Here is a 27296-nt window from a genome sequence, read left to right as displayed (position 1 = left end):
GCGAGCGGGAGTAGCGTGGGAGGCGGGGCCAGGGCACGCTGGGTGGGGCGGGGCGGGGCCAGAGTTGGCCCCGCCACCCACATTACTCCCGCTCGCCCGTCTGGCCTTTTCTAGCTGGCCAGACTGCAGCGGAGGTCCCTCCAGGCCGCAATCACGGCCTGGAGGGACCTCCGCTGCAGTCTGGCCAGCTAGAAAAGGCCAGACGGGCCAGCGCGAATAGCGTGGGAGGCGGGGCCAACTCTGGCCCCGCCTCCCACGCTATTCGCCCTGGCCCCGCCTCCCACGCAGCGTGGGAGGCGGGGCCAGGGCACGCTGGGCGGGGCCAACTCTGGCCCCGCCTCCCGCACTATTCGCCCTGGCCCCGCCTCCCACGCAGTGTGGGAGGCGGGGCCAGGGCACGCTGGGCGGGGCCAGGGCGTGGGAGGCGGGGCCGGTGGCGGGGGCGCTTTTCAGCACCCCCGCTTAACATTAAAAATTATCTCCGGCCGGCCCTGCCCATGACCTATGACTGTCATCTTGTGGGCGCATGCGCTATCACAAAGAAATCCACTTTCAGTTTTGTAAAAAAATAATAATTCCTTTGTATGGCATCTAGAACACTCAAGGGACAGGTTGATATGCACCCTGTTTTTAAGGAGAATTATTTCCCTTATTCATCACACCACTGTTACACAATGAGCAGGTGTGGGTCTAGGACACACAAAAGTTTCACCCACCTTTTATATGGCACTGTAGAAGGGGCCAGAGAAGTAATCTTCCATCATACTTTTTGTCAGTCCATCAAGGCACTCAGTAAGGCTGAGGCCAATTGTTGATATACTAAAAACTCCACTCAAACCAACCATGTTAGTCCATGGGTCCTAATCATCATGTCATGCTAGTCACAAGGGCTTCTGAAGTACAGCCAGCTGAACCGCAGGGAGAAAAAAGACAAGATCCTTCCTTGTCTTATATTGAAACATATGAAGTGCTGATACGAAGTCTTGTTCTTGTACAACTTGACAGGCATAAAATAAAATGATGAAAAGGCATGAGGTAAATCCACAGTGTATGATTTCTAAAGGACATGGAATGGCATGGTCCGCCTTTCTGTTACATTATGTCTAGTAGTCAGATTATGTAAGGTAGGCTCAGAAGCTACCATTGCTTATAGCTCTTCTTTGAAAGCTGAATTCTACCAACGTTAGAAGTAGATGCATTGTATTCTGTACAAAATAATTTTGAATAGTTATCCAGAGAAACATCTGGCTTGTACTATTCTGTTGTTTTAATGTTTTGCAGTAAATTAACAAAAGCTATAGATAAAAATACAATGGTGCTGTTGTGTGCTTTTATGTTCTTCCCAACATATGGTGCTGCTATCATGGGGTTTTGGTCAGATTTGTCCAGAGGATCTGTGTTTGACTTCGTCTGAAGTTGAGAGAGAGTGACTTGTCCCAGTGCGTTTCCAACCCAGCCTCCAGAATTTACTCAGGCTGGATCTACACTGAGATATAATCCAGGTTACTAAACAAAATAATCCACATTATCTGCTTTAAACTGGATTATATGAGTCTACACCGCCTTATAATCCAGTTCAAAGCAGATAATCTGGATCTTATATGGCAGTGTAGAAGAGGCCTCAGTGCTCAAACCACTACACTATGCTGGCTCTTTAAAAAGATACAGACAATGTATGTTTAAAAACACTACAGGGAAAAGAGCCAGTTGTAGAAAATTCTTATTGTGTTTGGTCCTCAAGACAATCAAGAGTGCATTCCTTTGGGAAATTTTCAAGGGGAACCTAAGAAAGAAAGAAATAGACAAGAGAGTTGAATATAGCAAGTTGTTTCAAAGTGCACAGGATGTAACATATCTTGATTTCAATAAGGATTTTGGCATTAATACTCCAACAGGCAAGCAACTGAATTGTGGGCTACATAGTGCTATTATCAGGCAGACTTGTAACTTGTTGACAGGCAGGGCCGGCCGGAGATAAATTTTAATGTTAAGCGGGGGTGCTGAAAAGTGCCCCCCCACCAGCGCCGCCTCCCGCGCCCTGGCCCTGCCTCTCGCCCAGCGTGCCCTGGCCCCGCCTCCTACGCTGGGCGGTGGGGCGGGGCACCGCCCTGATGGTGCTTCGCCTCGCGCCCAGTGCGCCCTGGCCTTGAGGCAGCTGGCCGGGCAAGCCTTGTGGCCTGGCTGGCCTTACCCAGCCGGCAGCCGGCTGGGCAAGGCCAGGCAGGCCAGGGCGCACTGGGCGGGAGGCGGGGCACCGTCAGGGCGGTGCCCCGCCTCCTGCCCAGCCTGACGGCGCCCCCCCCCCGGACCTGCGCCCGAGGCGGCGGCCTCACGTGGCCTCCATGGTGGGGCCGGCCCTGTTGACAGGCTAAACACAAAAAATGCCCTCCTAGGGAGGCATCTCTGCAGCTGATTGGTCCTTCATGCTGACCATCCCCTGGCTGCCATTTCACCCTGCCAGCAAATCCTGGCATGGATCCAAGTGAGTCTCTTTTCTGGTCAATCAGCAGATGGGGCAGGAAGTCTGAATAGCTATCAGAACTATGTAAGATATCTTGTATTTCTGTATATAATTATGCTTATACATTTTAAGGCAAAGTTGCTGTATTTGCATTCCTTTTGGCCAACCCCCTGTGGCTTGTTCTGAACTTGGAGAATTGGTTTCTCTGTCCTGGCCTATCTTGTTTTTAGCATAGCTCACCAGGCATGGATCCTCTTTAACTCTGATCCTAGTTAATGATAACATGATGAATACACCACCATAGATGTATTTGCCCCAGAACAATAACATGCTATTCCCGAGCTCATTTTTACCGGTTGCTTGGAATATTCCCCCTGGAATAAGCTTTCTGCAAGTTCTGTAATTCTGTACTATCCCCAGTATAGTTAAGTCTTACCTCCCAATACACTGTGTCATCATAACAGTTCTGGTCGGAAGGCTGTCCCAAGAAAGGCAAACGTAGAATTAACCCTGCATCATGGGTAGAAATACACAGCAGCACATTATAAGTAGGCAAATTGCAACACATACTATTGGGGAAAGGACAGTTCTTGTTTCTTTACATATTGGTAAAGGTTCTCTTTACATATTGGTAAAGGTAAAGGCATTGATTTTTAAAGGAATGGTACAGAAACCAATACAAGTTATTATTACTAATTAAAATGTTTAAAATAAAATGTGCATTAATCTATGTGGACAGTTTGTGAATTCTTAATTCACTTTTAAAGAGGGAAATGTAAACATTTCTTCCATTCTTAGTATATTTGAAAATGTATATATATATTTCTAAAACCTATATAACTGTTCCGTTTCTAGAACAGTTATACATATTTCTGGAAGAGAAAAAACCTTGGTGTGATGGCACACCCGAGAGAGAGAACTATGGTGTCTGGCTTTATTCGGGGGCTCTCTGAATACCTTCTGTTGAGATCAGGTCCTTTAACACAGAGGCACTTTAGGCAGGATGAAAGTTAACCAAACAAGTTTACTGGAAACAAAAGAGCAAAGGGCTAACTCCACCCAGGACTATTAAAAGATATTTTAAAACAATACATTATGAATGAAGAGTTTGTTGAATGCAGTTATCTTTCTGGGACTCTGGAAGTCTCTGAGGCAAAGGACTTGGTCTCCTCTTTGTGAAACATGGGCTGGCCACAAGCTTCTGGTGTCACTGGGACTGGTGGTATATGAAATTTATATGTGCTAAAAATGCCTGTTTGAATTGCTGGGGCCTGAGATTTCCAGACCATATCCAGGCCTCAACCTCTGTAGCTCTACTGCAGAAAGAAGGGAAGGCCTAGCAAGAAGGCTCTGTGAGGCAAATGGGCTGAACAAACTGAGACTGGCCTCTAGGGGGGTTTTAAAGCTCCACCCCAAAACTAATACAAATGGAGGAATCTACACTATTGGGAAAGCCTAAACAGGGAACTAAAGCAGAGAGGAAAAGGCAGAGCCAAGACTTCACACTTGGGATTAATGTTGATAATAACGTGAACATGAACCAGTAGTGTGATGCTGCTGCAAAGAAGATAAATGCTGCCTTAGCCTATATGAATAAGATCATAGTTTCCACGTCAAGGGAAGTAATAGGCTCACTATATCCTGTACTAGTCAGGCCTCATCTGGAGTGCTCTGTTCAGTTTTGGGAATCTCATTTTAAGAAGGATATACATGAGTTGGAGTGAGTTATGATAAGGGTAACATGGATGGCAAGAGATATGAAGAACAAAATAAATGAGGAGGGGTTGAAGGAGCAGGGCATGTTCAGCTTGGTGAAGAGAAAACTGAGAGGCAACATGATTGCATTTGAGTTCAGAAATCTGTTACGTAACAGAGAGACTGGCAAGCCTGAGCTCATTCTGCACTTTTGCTTTTCTAGCTTTTTCTGCTGTCTTAGAGGACAGAACTAGGTCTAATTGTTTCTAAGTTACATGATAGTAGATTTTTAAGGGAACATTAGAAGGAACCGATTAACCAAAAAGAGTGGTTGGACAATGGAGCCAATCATCTACAGAGGTGGTGGGATCTCGTTCTCTGAATGTCTTCAAAAAGAAGCTGAATAGACATCTGCTGGTGTTGCACTAGATGGAGTTCCTGCATTGAGCAGGGGGTTGGATCTTATGGACCATATGACTTCTCTAATTATTTTAGTTTACTATTTCAAATGAGTTTTGAGAGTATATTTATATGAGATTTTATTTTACTTACCTGTGATTGCTCCTCCTATCAAAGCAATTGTAATGGAGCATGCCAGAGCAGCAGCCTGCATCCCAGGAGATAAACTGCAAGAAAGGGAAAGAAAACACAAATGGTACCACAGGGCACATCTACACTGACCACTTAGCATAAAGGACTAGCAAATCAGCTTCATGGTGGGTAAATGGTACACAGGTTTAACCCAGGTTAAAGCTGCTTTTCACATCCTGTTGAAATTGTGACTCCAATATCTCACCTTTCAGAAACTCCCATCCATTATTAAATTCTTTCTCTTTTAGTATTCTTGACCATGGGGCTGCACTCAGTTTTTCTTCAAATTCACTGAAATCAGTTTTCTTAAAATCTAGAATGCATGTCTGACAATGCTTGACTTCTCATTTCTGCTATATAACAAACTCAGAGCATAAAGAAATTGAATTGCATCACTCTGTCCCAACAATTGCTTGCTCCCCTAGATAATGTAGGCATGCCCAAAGTGGTTTCTCCTAAAATTTTTACATCTGAATAGAAACTGTTAGAAGCCAAAGCTATTTTACCACCTCATTATTGACTTGGCCTAGCTGGAAAAAATTGGTATTGGACTTTTTTCAAAACATAGATTCAAATTGTATTGGCAAAAAGGAAATGGCAGATACTATACATAAGTAAAACTTTTTTACAATCCACTTTGTTTGTCAGAGAAGGGTTTACTATAAAGTATGCCATAAAGCTATGCAAAAATAAAACAAAAACTCACTTGTTGTTGACCTGTAGAGCAGCTGCAATGATACTTGCAATGCCCCCCAAAATACCAGGTATGCCATGTAGGTTATGGATGCCACAGGTGTCTTGAATATTCAGTTTTGAAGCAAACAAAGGCTACAAAAGAAGTAAATCATTATGTTTAAAGTTCTATTAATCTGATTATGCAGACATAAAATAAAATAAATACAATTGGCACAGTTGCTCCCTAGCATTATTTGAAATGCCATGAATGATCTTGAGTACTCTAACATAAATCTGAGAATGCCTACCAACAAAAATGCCTACCAACAAAGTATGAAACAAATACTTTTTATCAAAGCTGGAATATGGTAGGATGTTGAAAAGTCATACTCACAGTCAAATATTTGAATCCAAGAACTGAGATGATTCCAGCTATGCTTCCGATTAACATGGCACCAAAGGGTAAGATGTTCAAATCTGCACAAGAACCTACGGCAACTCCTCCTGCTAAGGTTGCATTTTGAATGTGCACCTGTGCATAAAGAATAAAATGTTAACCACTGAGATGAAAACTGTGTAGTTGAAAGTTTACTCTTTTTGTAATTTACTGTCTGTACTGAAACTAGATCACAGTCATCCATTTTCAAAACTTCCAATAAAACTACAGTAGAAATAAAGAATGAGTCATGCTCAGAACATGGGATCCTTATATAAAGTCTCAGTATCAATAGGTCTCTAAAAACAAACTTCTCTCCTGTTAATACTACTTGAGGTCCATTTTGGGGAGATAAAACATGATTCCTTACATATACAAAGCACATAGCCCACCATAGAGTTAGAAGCCTTTAAAACTATGTTACTGCATATATAAGAGAATGAATGGATGTTAAGTTGTTACCGTGACCTGCAATATCTATATTATGTTTGTTTTCTTGCCAGAAGCAAGAAAAAAATACATAGTTAAATAGCTTTCTAGTATCAAATTTATTTATATAACCCATTCCCAAATGAGGCAACTATGGAGAAAAACAAAACATATGAGTTAGAGAAGCATTCGAAGTATTACACTTGCTGACATTTAGCTGATTTAGATAAGCCTTTATTAAAAAGTAGTGGTGACAGTCTTGAAACATAAATTATTTGTTATATGTAGAAGATATAATTGGAGATCTGTAGCCAATTAACCATAGGTCTTTAAAAGAGTGTTGCATGTATGATCCTTTTTCATGTGTTCTTTAGCTGTGTATTAATGTATGGCAGGGGGCTGGACTAGATCAGAGCTTTCCAAACACACACACACACACACACAGAATTTTTAGACATCCATCATTTTGCAACATGATCATTCAGTCTTATTAACAAACAGAGGTTAAACCAACCCCTTATAAGAAATGGGTAGGTAGGTTTCCCCTGACATTAAGGCTAGTTGTGTTCGACTCTAGGGGTTGGGCTCCATGGGCGAACTGGCATGGCAGCATGGTGGGATGCTGCTGCCACCAACACAGAAGCCACCCCGTGTTCCATAAGAAACAACGGAGCTTTAGTGCAACAGCAATTCACACACACACACACACACACACACACAGGATGGGGCAGCAGCATCACCTGGATGCTGAGGGACAAGGATTGCCGTGTTGCCACTCCAATGATACCATGATTCACTGTGGAAGCTGGCAAATCACAGTGCTGGACTTCACCCATGTGATGAAGTCCAAAGAAGCTAGTAAAATGTAGGCTAGATAATGTTACTTGTAGGTGGATTGGGAATTGGTTGACTGGCTGAACCCAAATGTGCTCAGCAATGGTTCCTCTTCATCCTGGAGAGAAGTGACCAGGGTTGTGCCACAGAGTTCTGTCCTGGGCCCAGTGCTGTTCAACTTCTTTTCAATGACTCAGAGGACAGAATAGAAGGTATCAATTTTGCTTATCAGTTTTGCAGATGACACCAAATTTGGAGGGATAGCTAATACTCCAGACCACAGGACCACAATCCAAAACTACCTTAACAGATTAGAGAGCTGGGCCAAAACTAACAGCATGAATTTCAACCTGGAGAAATATAGGATACTACACCTAAGCACGTGAAAGGATTTATGAGTCTTAGTAGACCACAAGTTGAACATGAGCCAATAGTATGAAGAGGCAGATAAGAAAGCCAGTGTGATTCTAGGCTGCAGGAATATAGTGTTTACAGTGAGGGAAGTCAGACCTCACCTGGAAAAACACTGTCTAAGACATCATCCCATTGAACATGTCAAGTGTTTGGAAGAGTAGGTTTACCACACAGCTCAGGCATTTTCTATTTTTAAATTAAATGGATAATTTCCTACCTCCATCACACACTAGTAAACTATCCATTTTATTCAGGATTTCTCAGTTGATTTGCTATCACAATGTAGAGAGTTGTTCCCGCAACTGTTCCTCCCCCCGTTTTCTTTGTTCCTGGTTATAAATGTCATTACCTATTTGGTTCTATCATAGACACTTGGGAAAAGTTTATTAAACTGCAAAAGCTTTGTCTTTGCAGGAGAGGCATCCTGCTATAGCACATTTTGCTCTAGTTTTTCAGTGATCCCCCTCTTACTCTCCTTCTTCATGTTGGAAGAAGGAAGGAGGGAGGGAAAGAAGGAGAGGAGGAGAAGATAACACATGGCACACACGGCACACAGAAGGAATGAAGGAAAAAAAGGAAAGCCCCCAGAAAATGCATGAGACAAAAAAGAACACAACATAGTGCTGATTATCCCTCCTCCGTGAGCAAAAGGTAATTGAGCTTTTTCTTAAAGAGGCATTTCGGCTCTGCCTATAATTTGCGTAACCATATCATTTTAAAGCTGAGAATGATGAATACCACCACATGACAGAATTGGCCATTTTGCCCATCTCTATCAAAAGTTACTTGCCAACCAGCTTAGAAAGCGTCTGAAAAGATAACCCTTTGTAACCTCTTTTAAACACCAAGCTAGCTCTACCCTACAATTGAAGTCTATGTCATGTGATGAACACAGTAGGTTGACACTTAAGTGAGTGGCTCAGTAGTATTTAATGAATGTGATGAAGTGGTGCATTTTGTTCTGGGCACCACAATTCAAGAAGGCTGTTGACAAGGTGGAATGTGTCCATAGGAGAGTGGCCAAAATGATAAAAGGTTTGGAGGCCAAATTCTATGAGGAACGACTGAGGGAGCTAGGAATGTTTAGCTTGGAGAGAAGACATCTGAGAGGGAACATGAAAGCCATGTTTGAACTGATGTCACATTGAGGAGGGGGAAAGCTTATTTTCTCCTGCTCTGGACACAGAGAGTGAATTCAAATTGCACGGAAGAAGATTTTTGTAGAGTTTCCCTCTCTGGGAGATTTTAAGCAAACTTTGGACGGTCATCTGTCAGTAGTGCTTTGACTGTGCTTTTCCTGCATGGCAGGGGGTTAGCTGAATGGCCTTTCTAATCTCTTCCAACTCTATGATTCTAAAAGGGCAACAAAATCAAGGTGGGTATGAAAAAATGTCAGAAGAAATTGTACAATTGTTAACAAAGACTAAATGAAGAAACTAAATGTGACCTGGTAAAACTTTCAGATGGTGGGCTGCCAGACAGAAGAAACTAATCGGTTGTAATTGTATATTTAACAAGAAGACAAATGAAATCGTTGGATAAATCAATCACTTTGAGCAGAGAAAAAGCTAGCTGCTAAAATACTACAATTAGTAGTGAATGCATGTTTTTGATTTAAAGATGCCATTATATTTATTCCTCTTAGAGGCAATTTTCCAATGTCTGTGTCTTTGAAAGACATGCATATCTGCAAAAATATTTTGAAAAACAACCCTTGACTTTAAAGTCTACAAATATACAGAAAATGCTGAAAAACACGTATATAAAGAACTCCTGTTATTTCTCATGGATTTGTATAAATAGTGCGAATCACATTGGTTCAAAGTGAAGGTTACCATGTCAAGTTTGCCCTTCTGTTCAATCAAGATAGAGCTGGCAAATACAGTCATTGTGCATGCTGCCAAAGAGAAGTACGTGTTCATGATCGCTCTTTCCTGTGCCTCTCCCGCTGCAGCAATTGCTGAGTTAAAACTCGGCCAGAACAACCAGAGGAAAAGGGTACCTGTGAAAATATTTTTTTTAAAAATTATTATAACATGGAAAATACCACCAACAGTCCTTCATGCTTCTTTGAAAGGGAAAAGGAATATTTCCCCCCGAATGCCCTCTAGTGGTTATAAGAGTCATATTTAGTTGTATTCATATTATATTATATACTTATAACTGTTTATTTTCTTGATGATAATAATAAGAATAAATTTAAGGCATAATAAACTTAATATGTGAACTTAATAGATAGCATTGCAATGTATAATTGCTAAAAAAAATAATATGTAAAAGAAAGAAAGACTGGCAAGGAAAAACAAAAGACATAGGAAATAGAGAAAGAAGTGCCTTAACTCCCTTGGTTTATCACAAGCATGAAGATGTCCTTTAATTTCTAGACATTGCTCTGTTTATAGCTGATAGTTGGATAGTTGATAGTAGGAATGCAGATGCTGCAATTTGTTTTGAAGATTGAGCCTTATCTTTTCAGTGGCCTGGACAATTAACGTTTCTTCCTCCAGCTTGCAGCAGCCACCGCCATCTGAGTTTCATTCTTCTGTAGTCGGGGATATTCACTCCCAGCTCCACACAAATTGCGGTTAATACTTGGCCCATTGTCCCTACCACTGCCCCGCCTCTGTTCTGTGCCATAGTCTTAAGAGGAAAATTATATCTGTACCCAAATCCTGCTTGTCTACATGTTGTTGTCATTGCTTTCCATTCCATTTTCTTCTTTACTGTGTCAGGTGTCAGGTCCTGGTAGATCTCAACTGCTTGTAAGTCAATTTTTTAGCTTTAGCAAGAGCTTGATAGTTTTGTATTTACTTTGGATATCTTGCATATATGATGATCAGATCTCTTACAGAGGTCTTGACAAATAAACTCTGTGACACAATCTTGTGATATTCAGGGGTCTTGTATACAGGCCCTAAAGCCTGTGATAAGTAACTGGTTTACTTGAAGCATCCAGATAACACCTCAGGAAACCTTGGATTAATGCAGAGTATACTAGGTTTTCCCAGCTTACTTCACATTAATTTCACATCTGGAAGGACCCGGACCTTATGTTCCGGGCCCGTGGGGATTGATTCTTGAGACTGCTTCTGCAGCCATCCCAGAGTTTCTCTGGAGCCTGAAGGAGTGGGATGGCACCCCATTCCCCCCAAACTTACCTGAGGGTCAGGCTGGCAGTGGCCCCTCTGCACAGCACTTCTAATGTGAAAAAATGGCATGTCAAGAGGTGGACGGAGGAAGGATTTCCTTCCTCTTCCCTCCCACCTCCTGATGCATCATTTTCAAGCATCAGGAAGACTATGCAGAGGGATCTGTGCTGCCAACAGCCCCTCCCCGTAAGTGTTGGAGGGAAAATGGGGGACTGAGGGATGGCATATAGCCACCCCTCCGAGGGAAAGCCTGGGGTTGTGGGAGGGGGTGGGGACTGAAACCTGGTAGGAAGCGAGGTTTTTTTACCTGCTTCCTCTCGGGTTTTAGTTAAGTGTAGAAGGACTCTTGGATATCCAGACATTTATCTGTACAATACCACAAATGTTTCGTGAGGCTATTTTGGTTTTCTTCCTCCACTCCAAACTTATGAATGTGAATATTAAGATGTTTGTCTATGTTTTGAGGGCCTTCCAGCTTACATTCCAGTTGCTGAATCTCTTCCTGCATATTATTGAACTTTTATTTATATCTTAGACTTAATGCTAAAGTTTTCCTCACTGTTTTGCTTATGTCTGCCTAATAAGCAGTGATTTTCTTCATTCCTTCTTGTAGTGGTCTCATCTCTCTGGCAATGTTGTGACTGCACCTTCGGGGACTATGGATGATGGTGGTGAGATCAGGAGAGGAAGGAAAAACCCTCGCGAGGAGGGCTCGTTGGAGGATTTGCGCAGGAAAAGGATGAGAGATCTCTATGGGGAATCTTCTGAGGAAGATTCAGATGGGGAGTTTGTGGAAGAAATGGATGCTGGTGAACAGGTGGTGGCTGAGGAAGTGGGCACTGAATGGGCATGGCCACTGGAGATGTCTGGGGAATTGGGGCCTATGGATACTGCTGAACCTTGGGTATCTTCAGGAGCAGATCCCACTTGGGCTGCTTGGAGAAGGGAGGGTGGATCTTCAAGTGTGCATGGGGTTGGGTGTGGGCAGGATGATTGGAACTCTGATGAGCAATTAGGCTCGCCTGATCCACGAGCCCTAGCTGTGTGGAGCTCTGACTCTGAGTAGGATTCGGGACACCTGCTGTTTGGGTGTGGGTGTTTGGACACTCAAGAGGAATGGGAATAAATGGGGAATGTTTGGTCACTTCACTTTGCGTGTGGCAAGGTGTTGCTGAAGCGCCATTGGGATTTCTGTTCGTTCAAGAAGACTGGACTGGGACTTTGCTTCTGATGTAAGGTATCTGGGTTGCTCTGCAACGGAGGGCTGGAACTGTGTGGGTTTCCCTGGATTGCACTGTGATTACTATTCTAGCTGCTGTTGCCTTCGTTGCCTTGGCTCTTTGTGCCATTTCGTGGACCTGGTTTTGATGACTGCAACCTTTGGACCCTGGACTGGAATTCGACCCTGTTTCTGCCTTCGCCCTTTGATTGATGTCTACCCACGGCTCTTGACCTCTGGCCTGCCTTCTTGACCCAGCTGCTGTCTCCTGCTCCGACCCTGGATCAACCTGACGATGCCTCTTCGCCATACCCTAGGAGTTTCTGGCATTATCTGCATCCTTGAAGCAGGTTGCTTCTGTTCCTGGCAATTTGTCTTCGGACCTGTTTGGTGACAACTTTGTGAACTGTCCCTTTAAATCCCCAGAGCCGGTTGCCTGCAACAGAAAGGGTTTGGAACCACAGTTCTTTTTGCATTGGCTCCAAGTCTGTTTTTTCCCTGGCTTTGTTTTCTGTTTGGGAGCTCCGTGTTTAAACTACTAGTTGTAGCTCTTGGGAGGTTTTTGGAAGGTTCTATGTCTTTGTTTGTTTTGACTACTTTTCTAAGCCAACTTAATCTATTTTGAGCTGAAGTGAAGCACCTTTTTAGTTTTATCTGGGTGAATAACCCGGTTGGCTTGTTAAAACATACCTTTTGATATAGTTTTGTTTGGACTGCTTTTAAACACTGATAGCTAAGTGTTTAAAGCCATCTTTTGTGTTTACGTTTACTTTTTGGCCTATCTCTTGAATAAACTCTGTTTTGTTTCTTAATTGGCGTCTGACTCTTGACAGGCAAGGTCAACTTGGAATTCCTGTTTTAGTTGTTCTATGTAGTTTATTACTTCTGAGTTTCTTCCATCTCTAGTTTTATTGTATCTTGTTTTCCTTTTACCCAACATTGTCTTGCTCTCTCTGGTTCTTCTTTCACTCCCGCTGGTGAAATTGCTTTCTTCCTCCATATTCACTTGTTCCTTTATGTGTCTTGTTGATGGTTTATTATTTCTTTGCATCTTTTGCCTTTTTATTTGCAGATTTTTTGCTTGTCCTGTTCCAATTTATCACTTTTAAAGTTGATTCTTGATCAGGGAGGAGAGAGGGGAAGTTGAGTTATGCCATCAACTCTCAGAATGTAAAATCACCCGCCCCCCCCCAAAAAACAGAACTACTCAACACCTCTTTGCTTCAGTTTTCTCCCAAAAGGTCAACAGTGCTCAACTTGGAGATGACATAGCAGAGGATGTGGTAGGTGAAATGCAGTACACAATACGTAAAAGGGCAGGACAGGAATACTAATCTAATCTAAAGAAGTTCAAATATCAATGGTCAAGTCTCAATGGTCAGTCATTTCAGAACCAATGGCAATCATCTTTGAGAATGCCTGGAGAATCAGAAGTGACATTATTGATAATATCATGGAGACCTGGGCCTTGAAATCTCAATGCCTGGGTTTTTCTGACCCGACAAACCAGCTGGCACAATTCTAAGCATCTTATTCTTCCCATCTAATGGTTTCAGACCATTTATCATCAAAACCAAAACTCATTCTGATCTTGATTTTGAAAATTCAGTTAGTGTGGTACTACTTCACATAAATGGGACCTTGGAGATTGAATCCAAAGCAGAAACTGGGTGCGAGTAAGAGCACAGAACCGGACCTTCTTACTCACCAATCATAGCAAATAGGTCGGAGTGATAAGTAGAATCTTCATTTTTATGTCCATTTCTTAGACCAGGGCGGTAGATGACTCTAGCTACAGCCAGACCAAAATAGGCTCCAAATGCATGAATTGTCATGGATGCTCCAATATCAGTTGCCTGAAAAATAACAGAATAGGGGTAAAGAGTAAATTCTAAGTTATTGTACAATGTAGACTTAACCATCATCTTAGCCAACCATCATCCAACATCAATGGCAACACTTTCCAGCCCAGTGACAACAATATAGAAACAACTACAATCACCATCTTAAGTGGAAAACAATTAATTTGTATGTTTCTGAATGTTATGCCATTGCATCAATGTAGGGTTCAGTGGCACATTACTAAAAATGGAAGTTCTATGCTATAAAACCTGACTTAAGGGGATTAAATGGATGAGTCACTTTAGGTGGTAAAGTGGTTTGGCAAGCTGGACACAGTTGCATCACTTCTTCTTATTCGTATTCTTCTTTGGAAAGTTCATTAAAATATTTTTATTTGGTTAGATGTAAGTAATTTGTAACATTGTCACAATCACATACAATGTTGTTATTATTAGTGTTGTAGTAGAACCTGTGAGTAACGTTACAAACAGTAGTATGGGTGTCAGAAGGGGAAAAGGGGTTACTCAGGAGCAGGAATCTGATGATGAGCAGCAGAGAAAGAGGATCCGGGACATACTTACAGCACCTACAGATGAAGAGGGATTCTCTGGGGATGATGGGTCAATGAGTGAAAGAGAAGGAGACACCATGGATTGGACTAAGATAAGAGAAGTGCAAGCTATTTGTGAGGCACCAACAACTAGTGATACCTTTATGGGGTTCTCTGGGAGTGAAGACTGGCAGTCAGGGGATCCAACTGATTCTTGGGGGGATCTAAGTCTTGACAGGAGATGGAAGAATTGGAGGGAGAGTCAAAGGAATTCACGTGAAGAGCTGGGAGCAGCTGTGGGAGATGGTGATGGGGCGGTGGTTAGTTCATCCTCTGATGATGGTTTGTAGATAAAAGTGGGTTCAGGGGTGAGGGGTCTTTGTAGAAGGCAAGGTGTTGATGTGTGTTCATGTGCTGGGTATTGGGAAAGTTTCTTGTAGTCTTGCTGCTGCCTGTTTAATGTTCGGTGTTGGACTCGGATCTGCAGTTTGGACCTGAATCGGTTTGGCTGGAGACGCTGCTTCTGCAGACACTGGAGCAACGCTGCTTTGGATTCCTCTTGCTTTGGCCTTGGACTTCGGCTGACGAGGCTTCTCTTCTTGCAACTCCCTCTGTTAACCATTTGTGTACTGTGCCTTTTTGTTTTGCCTTGGAGCACTTTGTTTGACTTGTTACTTTTTGCATCCAGTTGATCTGTATTACATTTCTGTTTACCCTTTTGAATCAGGTCTGGTATGGTTTTTTGAGTTTTTGACCAGTGGAACTGCATTTAAGTATCCCTGTGTCCTTTTCCTTTTGTTTCAATAAACTCTGTTTTGAAGACACTTTTAAGTCTGGCCCTTTAAGGCGTCTGATTCCAAAAATAATTATTACCTGATATATAACACATTCTATTGGTTACATTATATCATTTACAGTTCTATGCATCTTACCTATCAATTTCCTCCCTTCCTCCCCCTCTCTATTCATTGGTTTATATCAGGGGTCCCCAAACTTTTTAAACGGGGCCAGTTCACGATCCTTTAGAACAGGGGTCCCCAAACGAAGGCCCGGGGGCCACATGCGGCCCATCAAAGCCATTTATCTGGCCCCCACAGCACAAAGGCAGAAGGGGGTTGGGCTAAATGACCCAAGGGTTCTCTTCTCTTCTATTATTATTATTATTATTATTATTATTATTATTATTATTAACATTGAGGCAGAGAGGCCATCTGTCAGGGGTGCTTTGCTTGTGCTTTTGGTGCAAAAAGGCAGAAGGGGGTTGGACTCAATGGCCCAAAGGGTCTCTTCCAACCCTCTTTATTATTATTATTATTATTATTATTATTATTATTATTATTATTATTATTATTAACATTGAGGCGGGGAGGCCATCTGTCAGGGGTGCTTTGCTTGTGCTTTTGGTGCAAAAAGGCAGAAGGGGGTTGGACTCAATGGCCCAAAGGGTCTCTTCCAATCCTCTTTATTATTGTTGTTGTTGTTGTTGTTGTTGCTTGGTGGCCAACCATAGTCCGGCCCTCCAATGTTCTAAAGCAGGGGTCCCCAAACTTTTTAAACAAGGGGCCAGTTCACGGTCCATTAGACCATTGGAGGGCCGGACTATAGCTGAAAAAAACCCCCTATAAACGAATTCCTATGCACACTGCACATCTCTTATTTTGAAGTAAAAAACAAAACAAATGGGAACAAATACAGTCTCAATGTTAATAATAATCATAATCATAATAAAAATAATAAAGGGGTGGGAAGAGACCCCTTGGGCCAATCCCCTTTTACTTTTGTACACCAAAAGCACAAGCAAAGCACCCCTGACAGATGGCCACCCAGCCTCAATGTTGTTAATAATAATCATCATCATCATCATCATCATCACACAGTCCTAAACGCTTGGGAAGTGTTCAATTTGTGATTTTGTGATACGAAATATCACAAATATATATCTTGTTTGCTGTGTTATACTGTGTCTTTGTGTAAATAATAATAATGATAAAGAGGGTTGGAAGAGACCCCTTGGGCCATTTAGTCCAACCCCCTTCTGCCTTTGTGCATCAAAAGCACTAGCAAAGCATCCCTTAATAATTAATAATTAAATAATAATTAAAATACCATTATAAACAAACAAAGCTTTGGAAGGCGCGCACCAGGCGAGGGAGGTGGGAAAGGCATGTGCCTTTCCCTCCTCCCTCGTGCAGCACGTGGAGGAGGGAGCCACCGCTGCTGCAGGGGCCGGATAAATGGCTTCGATGGGCCGCATGTGGCCCCCGGGCCTTAGTTTGGGGACCCCTGGTTTAAAAACTATGTTCCCAAGTTCTAATGTGCAGCTGGGTTACCAATGCAAGAGCTTGTGCTTTTCCTGAAAACAACTAATTTTACCAAACCAATAGTGAAAAAGCATAGCCAGCTGAGGGAATAGTACATAAATGATTCATTAATTGAATCTCTCTCTCTCTCTCTCTCTCTCTCTCTCTCTCTCTCTCTCTCTCTCTCTCTCTCTCTCTCTCTCTCTCTCCTCTGTATAGTGTGTATGTTTATCATAGACTATCAAAGGTCAAAATATTTTGTTTCCCCTTTCCATTAAAAAATTCAATTCAAAAAACTGAATTAACCCAAAAAAACCTGCATTGAATTATAGGGCTTTGCGATCGATGAAAAAATGCTTCAACTCTCATTACAAAATTAGGGGGTGTTGGTGTTTCATTTCTAAAGTGTTTCTAAAGTGTCATTAGAATAATAGAATCATAGAATATTAGAGTTGGAAGAAACCTCATGGGCCATCCAGTCCAACCCCCTGCCAAGAAGCAGGAAATCGCATTCAAAGCACCCCTGACAAATGGCCATCCAGCCTCTGCTTAAAAGCCTCCAAAGATGAAGCCTCCTCCACAGTCTGGGGGAGAGAGTTCCACTGCCGAACAGCTCTCACAGTGAGGAAGTTCTTCCTGATGTTCAGGTGGAATCTCCTTTCCTGTAGTTTGAAGCTGTTGTTCTGTGTCCTAGTTTCAGCAGGGGGTTGGACTGGATGGCCCACGAGGTTTCTTCCAACTCAACAAGCTTGCTCCCTCCTCCCTATGACTTCCCCTCACATATTATACATGGCATAAGACTATACCCCTATTTATGCAGGCCAGAATCCCGTTGGCTTTTTTAGCAGCTGCATCACATTGTTGGCTCATATTTAACTTGTCCATGAGGACTCCAAGATCTTTTTCACGTGTACAGCTGTCGAGCCAGGTGTCCCCCATTCTGTATCTTTGCATTCTATTTTTTCTGCCAAAGTGGAGTATCTTGCAATTGTCCCTGTTGAACTTCATTTTGTTAGTTTCGGCCCATCTCTCTAGTCTGTTAAGATCGTTTTGAATTCTGCTCCTGTCTTCTGGAGTGTTAGCTATCCCTCCCAGTTTGGTGTCATCTGCAAACTTGATGATCGTGCCTTCTAACCCTTCGTCTAAGTCGTTAATAAAGATGTTGAACAGAACCGGGCCCAGGACGGAACCCTGCGGTACTCTACTCGTCACTTCTTTCCAAGATGAAGACGACGCATTGGTGAGCACCCTTTGGGTTCGTTCGCTTAGCCAATTACAGATCCACCTAACTGTAGTTTTATCTAGCCCACATTTTACTAGTTTGTTTGCCAGAAGATCATGGGGGACTTTGTCGAAGGCCTTACTGAAATCCAGGTACACTACATCCACAGCGTTTCCTGTATCGACCCAACTCGTAACTCTATCGAAAAAAGAGATCAGATTAGTCTGGCATGACTTCTTTTTGGTAAATCCGTGTTGGCTATTAGCAATGACCGCATTTGTTTCTAAATGTTTGAAGACCACTTCCTTAATGATCTTTTCCAGAATCTTGCCTGTTATCGACGTGAGGCTGACCGGACGGTAATTGTTTAGGTCGTTTTTCCCCCCTTCTTGAAGATAGGGACCACATATTAACCATTTAGGGATCTCTTCCCAGCCCAGCACAGAGATTTACTTACTAGAAATATTAGTCAGTCCTCCTCTTTGCAGATTCAACAGTTTATTGGAACTCTGGCTGGCTGCTGCTATGGAGGGACAAATCTCTCCCCTCTCCTGATTGGGGCTTTCAGATGCTGAGCAGAGTTTTGGGTACGGGCCATGCCCATGTGTTGGATATGGCATCAAACACATAAATTTAATTAATTTGATCTGACTTATGAGGACTAACAATAATTTTGCACAGCCCTGTTAATTTATCCATAGGTCAATGTGAGTATTGTACCTTAACTCGTGTATAAAAAATCCAGGTAAAACCTAAAAGAAATCTCCACAGTCTCTGTTACTTCTGGCCTTTTTTGAATGCCTAGATGGGGAACTAGTAGTGGTCACGGGCAGCTGGCCTTTTGAGGAGGCATTGGTTCTTTTCCCTCCCAGTAAAATGACCCTTCACTTATCCAGAGGTCATATCAAAATTCATTATTTTGGCTTCAAAATTTGTCCTTTACATATACATGAAGTTGAGTTATACATGAGTACATATGGCATTCCAGAAGGACAATAGTGATGAGGAAGGATCAAGTACATATGAGACAAAAGCAGAAGCAAACAACTTTACCTTTTTTTGTGTAAGACAGATAAAATACTTACCTCTAGTACATTTACAACAAGATGTTCATTGCATGCAAACACAGTGATTTCCAGAATGGTCATGATTAGCACCTGGACGGGACTTGTTTTACCCAGGACAGCTCCAAAGGAGATCAGGACAGTAGCGACACTGAAGTCGGCAGTGATCATACTTTCCAGTTTGAAAAGGAAAAATAAAAACCAAGTCAGATTATTAGCGCCCCATGATCCTGAAATATAAGGAAGGCCAATCATCATCATCATCATCATCACCACCATCTTTATTTATGATGGTGATGCCCCACAGGTAAACCCAAACAGCCTTATAAGATCCCTGGTTGACATATTACATGAAAAGTGTATGAAAGTATTGTTGTTGTTGTTGTTGTTGTTTTTATTTAAAAAAAAACTGGACTTTAATTCACTTTTCTTTTGAAAACAAAACAAACACCTCAAAATATCCAATTTTGGCCTAGATTTCCTTTTCCCCCTAAAGGAAAATGGCACAGAGTTCAATGCTTTATTTTAAATGCAGAGTTTGGCCCAAACACAATGAGTTTGGCTGACTGTTGCCACTTGCCAGAACAGCTACAACGTTTAGTTGGGCTTCAATCTGTGGAGAAACTTTGGTAGAATCCATCATATCCCCTCCTTCAGAAAAGACTTTCAAAGATTATAATAACAACAACAACAACAATAAATCCCAGCAAACAAAAAGAAAATCCTCATTCTCTGAAGACTACTACATATACTAATTACCTACCTAAAAGGTAAAAAAATTTCCCAGACATTAAGGCTAGTTGTGTCCGACTCTGAGGGTTGGTGCTGATCTCTATTTCTAAGCTGAAGAGCTGGTGCTGTCCATAGACCATGTTTCAAGATTTCAAAGGGTGTCCCATTGAGGAGGAGGGAGGGAGGGAGGGGAAAAACTAACTCTCTGCTGCTCTAGAGACCAGGGCACAAGAGAGCAAAGGGTTCAAATGGCAGGGAAAGAGATTCGACTGAAAAGAACTTCCTGGACAGTGGCACAGGCTGCCTCAGAGTGTGGTGGAGTCTCCTTCTCAGGAGGCTTTTCCGCAGAGGCAGTCTATCGGGTGTGCTTTGGTTGTGCCTTCTAGCATGGAAAGGGGTTGGACTGGGTGGCCCTTGGGGGTCTCTTCCAGCCCTAGATTCTAGGATTCTATATCAGGAGTAGGCAATATGGGGTCTCATGGAAACACTTTCTCTCTCATCCACCATCTCATCCTGACCAAGACCAACCCTTTTGGGATCCAAACAGGGGAGGAAAGGGCAGGGAGGGGACTTGGAGAGAAACCCCTCTGTCCTGGCCCACTCACCTTGCTCCGACCTGCCATACGGCCCCCAAGTTAGAAAAGTTGCCCATGCCTGCACTAGATGCTTCTAAAACACAGTATGATCCCCATTTGCTCAACTCAGTTTGGCCTGTGCCCACCCATCAATAAGTTCTTAATAAATTCAGAAGTCAGCTCATACATTTTTAAACTTTGCAATATAAACATGAGTATTAAAAAAAGACCAGAACTATGGAGACTCTTCATACATTGTGCTGTGAATCCAGCACAGGATATATAACATCTGGCCAATGCAATTCAATGCAAGAAACATTGCTGATGAGCAGATCCTTAGGGAAGTTGACAGCCTCTGAAAGTTCAAAAGAGCCAGTGCACTGGACATGCAACAAGCAAATGGTACAATGTCATTGTGTGAGGCAAATAGAGCTACAATCCCTTCACCACATGCATAAAAAATTCTTATTTCTTTTTTGGAATGCAATCGGCCCTCCACATTCCTAAGGGCTAGGGACACAGGCAGAGGCAGTTCAACCACCAGGCCAACTAGGCAGTTGCCTGTGATGCCATCTTGTTGGGGCGCCATCGAGGCAACTCCTGTCTCCTGCGGCCTGCCTCCGCAAGGTATTGAACTGCTTTTTCTGTTGATTTGTTGTAAAACATGATGTTTTAGTGCTTAATTTGTAAAATCTTAATGTAATTTGATGTTTAATAAGCTTTTCCTTAATCCCTTCTTATTATCAAACATTTTCGCTTATCCAACGCTTTTATTTTTCAGTGATTGTTTTGGGGCGGGGGGGGGGGGGCAAAAATTCTGTTCACCTACACTTGAAAAATACCTAGGGCCGGCTCTGGACACAGGACCCCACGAAAGCTAAAAATACCACAAATAACTCTAGCACCGCTTCAAACATATGCTGCAAACCTCTTCCCAGCTAACAGCTCAAGTTGATCACTCCCTTCCCAGACACATCAGTCTGAATGTAAAGTCCTTCTCCAGACCTTTGCCCCTTCCCTGTTCCTCCATTGATCAGCATCCCACCATAAGCCTCAGGCTTGAATGGGGGGGGGGATGATGGACACTGGAGTGCAGGGAAGGTGGAGATGAAGGAAGGGGTTTAAAATCTGGATGAGGCTTCGATGGGAAAGTGGGGAAGGAAGTGAGCAGCTGGCTCTGTTGGCAGGACAGCAGTTGAGAGGTGGAGAGGCAGCAGAAAGATTGTGGCGAGGTCAAGCTACCTAAACAGCAGGTAAGGTAAAGGTAAAGGTTTTCCCCCTGACATTAAATCCAGTCGTGACCGACTCTGGGGTTGGTGCTCATCTCCATTTTTAAGCTGAAGAGCCAGCGTTGTCCGTAGACACCTCCAAGGTCATGTGGCCAGCATGACTGCATGGAGCGCCGTTACCTTCCCACCGGAGTGGTACCTATTGATCTACTCACATTTGCATGTTTTTCGAACTGCTAGGTTGGCAGGAGCTGGGGCTAACAGCAGGCGCTCATTCCGCTCCCGGGATTTGAACCTGGCACCTTTTGGTCCGCAAGTTCAGCAGCTCAGCGCTTTAACGCACTGTGCCACCAGGGGACCCTGGTACAAATGTGCAAATAATCAGATCCATGAAAGTGAAATCTACGAAGGGGAGGAAGGACTGTATTAGAATATTTCTTCATAGGGTTGTTCATTGAAATTCTTTGGTTTCCACTTCAAAGCTTACTCCAATGTAGATCTGAAGTAATGAACTGTCTTTTTTCTTTCCAATAGAATATTATATGCCTATTTCTATGTGCATTTTTAGTCATGTGTTTTTTCTTCCATTTATGTGTATGTATTTTTAAAATGCATTAATTTTCCCAAGCACATTTTCTTAAAGTATGTATTTTTTTCATCTGTATTTCTTAGACGTACGTGTTTTAATGTATTCATTGTCTAAGAAATTCACACTGCAAACTTGAAAAAACACAAAAATCTGACTACAAGTTGTGTACAAGTATACATGAAGTTCTAGGAGTAGCAAAATGGATACATTCTGGTCAAATAGCAAATAATAATAATAATAATAATAATAATAATAATAATAATAATAATAATAATAATAACAACAACAACAACAACAACTGCACGGTTTTCTGGCATTGTATATTTCTGCCGCTTCTGTGACTGTTCATTTGTATTTTGATTCCGTAGCCCACTTGTCAATGGCAGCAGAATCAGCAGCATCCACCGTGGTCCTTTTTATCCTGGGCAACGACCGAGCCAGTATAGACTTGGTTTTGGTTTTATTCTCCATAATGCTAATGGGTTAGGTGCTCTTAGTTCTGCTCCTCAGCTGAGGCCTCTCTGGCTTGGTTGGACCTGCTGGTAGTTATACTACTGCCAGCACAGCCCTCAGTCATCATTGGAGCAGTTAAGCCCCCCCACCATGTCAAGGTGACACTTGGGAAGTGTTTGACTTGTGATTTTGTGATACAAAATCCAGCATGTCTATCTTGTTTGCTGTTTCATAATAAAATAATAATAAAAATCAGCTGATGACCCAAAATGCAGACTGTGCAAGGAAACAGACGAAACCATTGATCATATCCTCAGCTGCTGTAAAAAAATTGCACAGACTACAAACAGAGGCACAACTACGTGGCCCTAATGATTCATTGGAACTTTTGCTTCAAGTACCACCTCCCAGCAGTAAAGAACTGGTGGGATCACAAACCTGCAAAAGTATTGGAAAATGAGCACGCAAAGATACTGTTGGACTTCCGAATCCAGACTGACAAAGTTCTGGAACACAATACACCAGACATCACAGTTGTGGAAAAGAAAAAGGTTTGGATCATTGATGTTGCCATCCCAGATGACAGTCACATTGACGAAAAACAACAGGAAAAACTCAGGACCTCAAGACTGAACTTCAAAGACTCTGGCAGAAACCAGTACAGGTGGTCCCAGTGGTGATCGGCACTTTGGGTGCCGTGCCGAAAAATCTCAGCCGGCATTTGGAAACAATAGACAATGACAAAATTATGATCTGCCGACTGCAAAAGGCCACCCTACTGGGATCTGCGCACATCATCCGAAAATACATCACACAGTCTTAGACACTTGGGAAGTGTTCGACTTGTGATTTTATGATACGAAATCCAGCATATCTATCTTGTTTGCTGTGTCATAAATAATAATAATAATAATAATAATAATAATAATAATAATAAGATCGGCACATTGGGTGCCGTGCCAAAAGATCTCAGCCGGAATTTGGAAACAATAGACATTGACAAATTTACGATCTGCCAACTGCAAAAGGCCACCCTACTGGGATCTGCACACATCATCCGAAAATACATCACACAGTCCTAAACGCTTGGGAAGTGTTCAACTTGTGATTTTATGATATGAAATCCAGCATATCTATCTTGTTTGCTGTGGCATACAACAACAACAACAACAACAATAACAACAACTTTATTTTTGTACCCCATCTCCATCTCCCCAAAAGGACTCAGGGTGGCTTACTTGGGGCAGAGCCCAACAACACAGTTAAAATGTAATTACATAAAAATGCAATTCACAATGTAAAACAGAATAAAACAAAACATTGTAACAATAGTAAAAAGCATCAACCAGCAACCAATTTCAGTTCCTATTGTCTTCGTGGGTATGTGGACAATTGCAGCAATGGAAACAAATGGAAACAAATTTGTCAACCATTCTCAGTCTGCCATAGGAATTATAAACAAAGTTCAATGAAACAATAGAAAATGGAGCTACTTTGAAATATCACAAGGAGATATACGACAAGAATAGGGTTGTTTTTTTTTTAAAAAAAGAATTAATACAATTTTGATTTAACGCTGAAAATGCAGGAGTTTGCAGCCTGAGTGCTTCTTTGTGTGGCATACTGCAAACTTGATCACAAATCACAGGAAAGCCAAAAAGCCTGAATGAAAGATTATCCTATTCAAGAAATTTGGATATGGGAGATTGTGGTATTTAAGGCAATATATATCTACATCTATATCTATATCTATATCTATATATATCTAAGAATGCAAGGTAACGCTATACCATCTGATGTACTGGACTATAACTTGCAGAAATGTATTATACTGTAAAACACCACAGTATGCTTTATGAATGCTAGTGGATGATACTTATCATTTACCTTTCAATGCCAATGTGGATTTCATTGTATTTCATGTGCCAAAATCCTTGCAGCAGGATGCCCCACTGGAGACCCAAAGCAGCAATGAGCAAGTTGATACCAACACTGCTGAACCCATACTTCTTTAGGAAAGTCATCAAGAAGCCGAACCCAACAAATATCATCACGTGAACATCTTGAAATACTGAAAAGAAAGAAAAACAGTATCTTGGGTGTCTGATGGCAACAAACTACACATTACTATTGCTACTTACTTCCAAGTACTAACTCAGAAGAATGCAATGAGCCCTCTCCTGGACCTTTTTTAAAATCTAAAAATAGATTTGGTCAGTGATTTCTGATAACAGAAATGTCATGTTTTCTCTGTTTCTGTTATTCAATAAGGAGTAAGTAGAGGTAAAGTTTTCCCCCCGACATTAAGTCTGCTCATCTCCAACTCTGGGAGTTGGTGCTGATCTCCATTCCTAAGCCGAAGAGTCAGCGTTGTCCGTAGACACCTCCAAGGTAATGTGGCTGGCATGACTGCATGGAGTGCCGTCATCTTCCTGCCGGAGTGGTGCCTATTGATCTACCCACATTTGCATGTTTTCAAACTGCTACGTTGGCAGAAGCTGGGGCTAACAGCAGGAGCTCACCTCTCTCCCCGGATTCGAACCACCAACCTTTTGGTCAGCATGTTCAGCAGCTCAGTGCTACCAGGGGCTCATTTATATAGAAAAATGCTAGCACATATGCAAAAAAGGGAGGTTTCAACAGGCTCAGGGGTTGCAGAAGCATCCATACATACACACGCACACACATATACTGTCTGTCATGGGAATTATATAATTGTAAAGCTTGCAATTATAAATTGTAATGCTTGGGGGCCCCTGGTGGCATAGTGTGTTAAAGTGCTGAGCTGCTGAACTTGCGGACCAAAAGGTCCCAGGTTCAAATCCCGGGAGCGGAATGAGCGCCTGCTGTTAGCCCCAGCTTCTGCCAACCTAGCAGTTCAAAAACATGCAAATGTGATTATATCAATAGGTACCATGGCAGCAGGAAGGTAACGGTGCTCCATGCAGTGATGCCGGCCACATGACCTTGGAGGTGTCTTTAGACAACGCCGGCTCTTTGGCTTAGAAATGGAGATGAGCACCAACCGCCAGAGTCAGTCACGACTGGACTTAACGTCAGGAGAAACCTTTACCTTTACCTAAAGCTTGCAAATGGAAAATATCTCATTGGGCCTTTTGCTATGGGGTCACTACCTTGTGAATGATTGAGGGTAAGTGCTGTTTGTGCAATGGGAGGGGCAATGGTGTGTGAGACTGAAAAGATCCCTTCAGTGGTATGATGTCTCCCATTGCGAAGATCCATGATACAACAGAAAAGCTGACAAGACTCGTCAAGCACATCAACCAGTACCCATTCTTTTTAATCCACATTGGAAGACATTATGCTATAAGACACAGCCTTCAACGTTGTGCAAGAGACTATAAGGACCTGGGGAGGAAGCTAAGGGATCTTGGAGCAAAGGTTGTGATTTCATCTGTTCTTCCTGTTACAATATTCTTCATTAGGGTACAAATCCAAATACATATATAATTTCATTTGTTCAGCTTTTCTGCGCAAATGAAGAAAGGTTCAATATATAATGTCCAGTTATGCCTTTGCATTGGTTTAATTGTTGTTCCTCTGATTAGCTCAAAATAGAATATCCGCTACCTGTAATTGTATTCACATTATTTCATGCAGGATAAATCTGGCATTCACAGTGGGAGTAATAATGACAAAAATCCAAGAAACGAAATTTGCAAAATGGAAACAAGTATATCCTCAGAGGAGCAGCCAAACATGATGAAATTTTTTGAAAAGTTTTGTGACCTGAACAGTGAAAATTAACTCAGCAGTTTTGGTCAAATCTGTGTAAAAGAGGCCTCAGTTCATCAAATTTGCTGTGATAACCAAATTTACTCAATATTGCACTATGTTTAAATGCTGAATTTCTGAGGTTTATCCATTTGTGGAATAGCTAATGAACTATTATAATAGAGAAAGATCTGCCTAGTGGAGTGAAAATAATAACGGCTCACAATTTCCAGAGAAAAAAATGCCCTTATCAATGACAGTAAGTTACAAAATGCTAGATAGCAAATCAGTAGTTCTCAACCTGTGTGTCCCCAGATGTTTTGGCCTTCAACTCCCAGAAATCCTAACAGCTGATAAACTGGCTGGGATCTCTGGGAGTTGTCGGTCAAAACACCTGGGGACGGACAGGCCGAGAACCACTGCTCTAAATTGTAACTGCTGTTGAAAAGTCAGCCCTGTCTGAGAAAGATAAGAGAGAAGACAGGAGTTCAAAATCCATAAATAAATTTCCCCATAAAGTCACATTTGATGCAGAATTTTAGCAAAGTTTAACATTTACAAAAAAAAAAAAAACAGCAATGTTAATGGAAACAGAGAGCAATCAAACCAGAAATAAAACTGCTTGTTGCTTCTTTGACAAGATTTGAATGATCTAAAATAACTCTTTGTACTATGCCTGCTTCTTAGAAACATGTATTTCAGTTAGAACAAATCTCCAGCTCTTTGACAGGAATTTGATACACTAGCAGTATGTGATGTGTAAAAGAACATATCAGATAGATGACCACAGACTTCCTAGGTTGTGTGTAGTGCTACAGTACAGTTCAACTCTACTAAAACATTACAGACCATTAATAAACACTTACGTGGATACAACCAGGATTCTTTTGGGAAGTTTCTTCCACGATCACTTATGTCATATTTTACAAATATCCCAAATAAAATTATGATGGTAATTTCCAAAAAAAATGCAACTACAGGGAATTTAATCCGCATTTTGGTGGAGAAAGAAGAATTTGCACTCTCCATTTTTGCAGTCATCTGCAGCAGATTGATAAAAAGAAAGAGGCTTTTCTGTTTGCCTCCAGCTATATTGCATCAC

At 42.0% G+C, this 27296-nt stretch overlaps 1 protein-coding gene across 1 annotated transcript; it reads right to left on the bottom strand.

The window, feature by feature from the left end:
• Window positions 1–1249: 1249 nt before the first annotated feature.
• rhag (Rh associated glycoprotein) lies at window positions 1250–27273 on the bottom strand. The gene is made up of 10 exons (XM_062984514.1): window positions 27061–27273; window positions 24347–24530; window positions 18903–19053; window positions 13612–13759; window positions 9371–9537; window positions 5817–5954; window positions 5454–5575; window positions 4709–4782; window positions 2898–2971; window positions 1250–1783 (listed from the first exon to the last, which is right to left on the bottom strand). The coding sequence occupies exons 1-10, from the start codon at window positions 27233–27235 to the stop codon at window positions 1721–1723; spliced, it is 1296 nt and encodes a 431-aa protein (XP_062840584.1). The 5' UTR covers window positions 27236–27273; the 3' UTR covers window positions 1250–1720.
• Between the last annotated feature and the right edge of the window lie 23 nt (window positions 27274–27296).

Source organism: Anolis carolinensis, chromosome 1 (genome assembly GCF_035594765.1).
Source record: "Anolis carolinensis isolate JA03-04 chromosome 1, rAnoCar3.1.pri, whole genome shotgun sequence".
NCBI classification, from domain to species: domain Eukaryota; kingdom Metazoa; phylum Chordata; class Lepidosauria; order Squamata; family Dactyloidae; genus Anolis; species Anolis carolinensis.
The sequence above is the reverse complement of the archived record's forward strand: the minus strand, read 5'-3'. Positions and strand labels throughout refer to the sequence as shown.